General features: G+C 34.4%; 1 protein-coding gene across 2 annotated transcripts in view; it reads left to right on the forward strand.

Annotated features, from left to right (window-relative positions):
- The window catches only part of PEX1 (peroxisomal biogenesis factor 1), a 64,015-nt gene that overhangs the window by 39,930 nt on the left and 18,581 nt on the right, over window positions 1-5,504 (forward strand). For both annotated transcript variants that reach the window (XM_019627606.1, XM_019627608.1), the window contains exons 14-17: window positions 244-433; window positions 645-811; window positions 2,250-2,384; window positions 4,992-5,056. In XM_019627606.1, the coding sequence (XP_019483151.1) occupies window positions 244-433; window positions 645-811; window positions 2,250-2,384; window positions 4,992-5,056 (557 nt within the window). The remainder of the gene's footprint in view (window positions 1-243; window positions 434-644; window positions 812-2,249; window positions 2,385-4,991; window positions 5,057-5,504) is intronic.

Consider the following 5,504-nt stretch of genomic DNA (forward strand, 5'->3'; position numbering starts at 1 on the left):
ATATATATATATATATATATATATATATCATGAAACCATCACCTCAGTAAGGCAGCATACCTTTCCATAACTCCCGGAAGTTTCCTTATACCCCTTGCAATCCATCCCTGCCTCACACCATCTGCAGAAAACCATCAAACTGCTTTTTGTTGCTCTTGATTACGTCAACCTGATATTTCTCAAAATATATGTACTAAAATTTACAACTGAGCAAAATTAGAAATTTGAATTTTGTTTCTTTAGGAACAAAGACGTGAAATTCTGCATAATGTGATAAAAAATAAACTGGAATGTGATATAAACAAGTTCACTGATCTTGACCTGCAACGTATAGCTAAAGAAACTGAAGGGTTTGTGGCTAGAGATTTTACAGTGCTTGTGGATCGAGCCATACATTCTCGTTTGTCTCATCAGAGTATATCCACCAGGGAAGGTATGTTTTACTATTCAACTCAAAATTTGGAATCTCCGTTCCATGATGAAGGAACGTAATTGTAGTATGGCAAAAGTTAAATATATTCCATTTACTAAAATAAGCAGTTATTTGAATAGAATATTTGAATTGCCAGCTAAGTTGATGGTATATCTTAAAAATTCATATATGGATATGACTACCAAAAGAAGTTTTATTTGTTTTTAAACAGAATTAGTTTTAACAACACTGGACTTCCAAAAGGCTCTCCAAGGATTTATTCCTGCATCTCTGCGAAATGTCAACCTGCATAAACCTAGAGATTTAGGCTGGGATAAGATTGGTGGATTACATGAAGTTCGGCAGATACTCATGGATACTATCCAGTTACCAGCCAAGGTACTTAAAAAATAAATAAATAAATAAAAACCAAGTAATTACTCCCAGAAGCACCACTGAATTATTGGTTTTGACTTTATGTGTTGGCTTGGCAAGCCTGATTCAACAAGTATTTACTGAGTTACCAAATAAATGTCCAGCACTATTTTTGGTACTCTAACAGATTTTTAAAGTATTTAATATACTCTTTTTCCATAAGAAGCTAATAAAGAACGCTGAGGTGATATTTACAGTAAATGCATTTTGATGTGACTGTTATAGTTCTTGTGTTTGGTTTGACTCACTCAGATTGTACTAAACAAAATGAATTGTCAACTGGGATTTGAAAAGAAACAGGAATAGGCTAAGAGGTGGAAGAGTCACCTAGGTCCTCAGAACTGACGAATTAAGCAAGGTTTCCAGACTCTGGGTGTCAGTCCTGGAAAGGCAGAATTATCAGGCAGCATAGACCAGGCAGATGGCACGATAAAGGGAGCAGATATAGACTGTTCTTCATAACGTCAGAAGGCAGAGTCTAACAGGTAGTGTGCTGGGATCAGAAACCTGAGACATAAGGACCATGGCTTGAGATCAGGGGCCCATGCAAAGAGATAAAGAAATGGGTAAAGACCTTAGTTAATTTAACTAGATGGCAAGTGCTGGGAACTGTGGCCGGCAGGGCCTGGGAAATGAGTGCAGCTCAAGACTGGATTAAAGCCTGTTTGAGAGAACGTGGGTGTGGAAACACTTGTCAGCAGGATCATTACCCCAAATGCTGGTCCTGGGCACCAGACATCAGTATCCAGATACATGGAGGCCACCTGCATAACTGCTGACCTCGGGGCCTCTTTCATTAGAATGGAGGTAGAGATGGAGTTAGAATTTCATCAGCGGGCGGAACTAAATAGGCATACCTAATGTTTGGCTCACCTGTTCAAACTTTCTTTGCCCTCTGAGAAGTTGATGATTTAGAAGGTAACTTAGAAGCAATCATTTGTTCAGCATGGAAACTCTTGGGAGATTTTACTATTATCATTACACAAGCTTCTCTATTATTTCCTTTCTTTCCTTGAATATACTTGAATATACATAGCTGTCATAACTTACTCCGTGAACCATATAAGAGGAAGGCAGTAGACTGGTTAAAAGATTGGTTTTTAGTTTCTTAATGCAGTACTTTTATAATGTTTTATTAAAAATAGGAAAAAATGAAAAGAAGTTCTGATGCAGCTTTTGTATTTAATGTAGACTGTATCCCCTGCTCCAACTGGGAAAAATCTAGAGTAGTTCCTCTGAGTTAATTTATTATTTTGAGTAGGAATTTTATTTTCTATCATTGCACTGTTAATAAAGGTGGCAGTTATCACCATCTGAATACTTTTTTCTATATATTACTCTTTGGCTGCTACTGTCATTTGTTGTAGACTTGAGCTCTTTGTTATATTTTTGTATTTTTCAGTACCCAGAATTATTTGCAAACTTGCCCATACGACAGAGAACAGGAGTATTATTGTATGGTCCTCCTGGAACAGGAAAAACCTTACTAGCTGGAGTAATTGCACGAGAGAGCGGAATGAATTTTATTAGTGTCAAGGTATGTTTTGCTTTAACTTGCTTTTTTCTCTTTATTTTTTAATTTAGGTAAAATTTATATAACATTTAATTAACTGTTTTAAAGTGTACAATTCAGTGGCGTTTAATGCAGTCACAATGCTGTATAACCTCTCTCTAGTTCTAAACTTTTTCATCCCATTCTCCATTCCATCTCATGGCAACCACTAATCTGCTTTCTGTCGCTATGGATTTGCCTGTTCTGGATATGTCATATAAAAGGAGTTATGAACTATGTCATCTTTTGTGTCCAGCTTCTTTGACTTAGCATAATGTTTTCAAGGTTCATCCAAGTTATCATATGTACTTTAGTCCTTTTGACGCCTGAATGAATTCCATTGTGTGGCTATGCCACAGTTTATCTGTTCATCATTGGTAGACATTTGGGTTGTTTCCACCTTTTGGCTATTATGAATAATGCTGCCATAAACATTTGTGTACAAATGTTTTCATTTCTCTTGAATATGTACAAAGGAGTGTAATTGCTGGGTTATATGGTTAATTCTATGTGTAACTTTTTGAGGAACTGCCAAGCTGTTTTGCACAGTGATTACACCATTTTACATCCTCACCAGCAATGTAGGAGGCTACCTCTTTCTCCATGTCCTTCCAACACCGTTTATGATTCCTGGTGTTAGGTTAGTCCTATATTTGGAAAGCTAGTAGGAGTAGTGATCCATTTATTAGTTAAAGCTGTGTGCAAAATTGAATAATCATCTACCTCCCTTTTGTAGTGCTTATTATGTTCTTGCTTAAGGCAAATCTTCATGCATTATAAATAGAATTTTGCATAAATATTCAGATAAAAGACCAAACTGTACTTGAAAGGAGAAGAAAACCTAGAAGACTAGGGTCTGGAGACCACACTGAGGCAGGAAGCTGGGGTTTTTATGGTTCTGTTATTTGTTGGCTATATTTCACCCTTGCTTGTGTCACACTAGGTCTAAGTTTTTTCATATGTAAGATGAGTGTGGTAATTAAAGGACATGCTAACAGATCATTTCAGGTAATGCCTCATAGACCACCACTTGTGTGTCATTATTGTCTGGGGTCTGGTATCTTAGTTGTATAGTTTCAGCATCCAGCAATATGGGTTTCCAAAGAGTGATTAGATTGCAAGGCAAAGGAATCATATATTGTAGCCTTATTCAAAATTGACTTATAATCTGAAAGTCAGTTTAGTAATTTGCAGTTGAGTTACACCTACCCTCTTTATATCACATGATTTTTTTTGTGAGCTGATTACGTGGGTACCCTGGCAATACTGAAGAAACAGTATAATTTTTAAATTTTCCTCTTTTTTCCAGATTCTGGAATAACTATGACTATACTTTTCTTTTTTAACTTGTCACTAGAATGTAGTTTCACTATTTTTTAAAAAACCAATTTTCAAAATTATAGCTTGTGAATATTGTTGTATTTTAGATTGCTTCATTAGGGAGGACATCTGACCCCTTTAGTAAATCTTCAGATCACAATTTGGCATGAGTTCTCAATGGAGAGGTTTCAGTAGAGAGATGATTGTCTGTAGGCAGCTCCTAGGGTCAATCCTAGGAAGCTTGCGTCAAATATGGGGGCCTCTCACGGACACCAGTGTGTTGCCTTGTTCCCAGTATTTTGCCTTAGCTATTTCTTGTTCTGTCTTGTATAGTTCTCTCACTGTACTAAGGAAATCTAATTAAATGCTAGTATATTAATAGTTATCTAGATGGCAGAGTATTAGAAATTTTTTTTTTTTGGTCACATATCCTGATCAGTATTTGATCTTTTTCAGGTAATGATTTTTTCCTGGAAATCACACTAGGGCCTATTCAGTTTTCAAAAAGATCCCAATTTAAGGAAAGACTATCCTCATTATTGATTTAGTTATATTTAGTAAAGTTTGTTTTGAAAGTTTTTTTCAGTTGACTCTTAGGAAAAATGATATTCTTCAACTGCTGTACAAATAAATTGGTTTCAGGAGTTGAAGATGATAATTAAAGTAATTCATGTCTCATTACATACATTTTGGAGTCTCCAAAATTTTGAGATAAAAGGAACATTTTCCCTTTGTAAACCATTGTCACTTTACTAAACAAATAATTATTCAGTACTTATTACGTGGCAGTCAGTATTTTGGGCACAGTGGATTCAATAATGAACAAAACTTTCTTTTGGAGCTTACATTCTAATGGAGAGAGACAATAACAGTCACATTCAATATATAATATGCCGTCAGGTTGTACTAGATGCTATATAGGAAGACAAGTAGGATAAGAAGGTGTAGCGTAACTAGAGTGGGTTATAGATGGGGTTGTCAGGTAAGTCCTTTCTGAGGATGTGGCATTTTGTCAGAGATCTAAATTAAATGAAGCAGTAAGCCATGAGACTATATGGGAATGAATGTTCTAGACAGAGGTAACACCAAGTGTAGAACTTGTGGTATGATATTTATTCTAGCCAAATAATTTTAAAAATGTATTTAAGAGACATTTATTTAAGCGTATTAATGTTTTTCCATGACTGTGTTTAGACTTCGTCATAAACAAAAATTATTTTGTTTTTAAATAATTTTATCTTAACTCTAATTTAATTTTATCTCATCTAATAGGGGCCAGAGTTACTCAGCAAATATATTGGAGCAAGTGAACAAGCTGTTCGGGATATTTTTATTAGGTTGGTTCCCTATGAGTGTTTTTTAAGTAATTGACTATTATTATTTATCAATCAATGTTTTTTGGTCTTCATTTTTTTTTTTAAACTGATGTTTGAAACCTATTATTTATGTAGATTATTAATAAGCTAGAAAACAAAGATTCTCTGTTTCACCAAATACCACTTAAATATAAAATATTTTCAGTATTAAGTTTTGGAAATTATTTGGTTTTATGTTTACAAAAGAAATATTCCTGAAATGCTAAAAGTAGAATCATAAGTGGTTATTCAAAGGAATCTCAAAGTAGATCATTATATGAACCACATAATTACTCTAGGTTCATTTTTTTAAATTAAGATTCCATGTGGCCAACTTAATTAAAATACAGTGTAACTGCATTTATATAAAAATACATATGAATACAGAAGCTAACTTTTTTTTTAAAGATTTTTTTTTTTAATTGGGGAA

Source organism: Hipposideros armiger, unplaced genomic scaffold (assembly GCF_001890085.2).
Source record: "Hipposideros armiger isolate ML-2016 unplaced genomic scaffold, ASM189008v1 scaffold_737, whole genome shotgun sequence".
Lineage (NCBI taxonomy): Eukaryota > Metazoa > Chordata > Mammalia > Chiroptera > Hipposideridae > Hipposideros > Hipposideros armiger.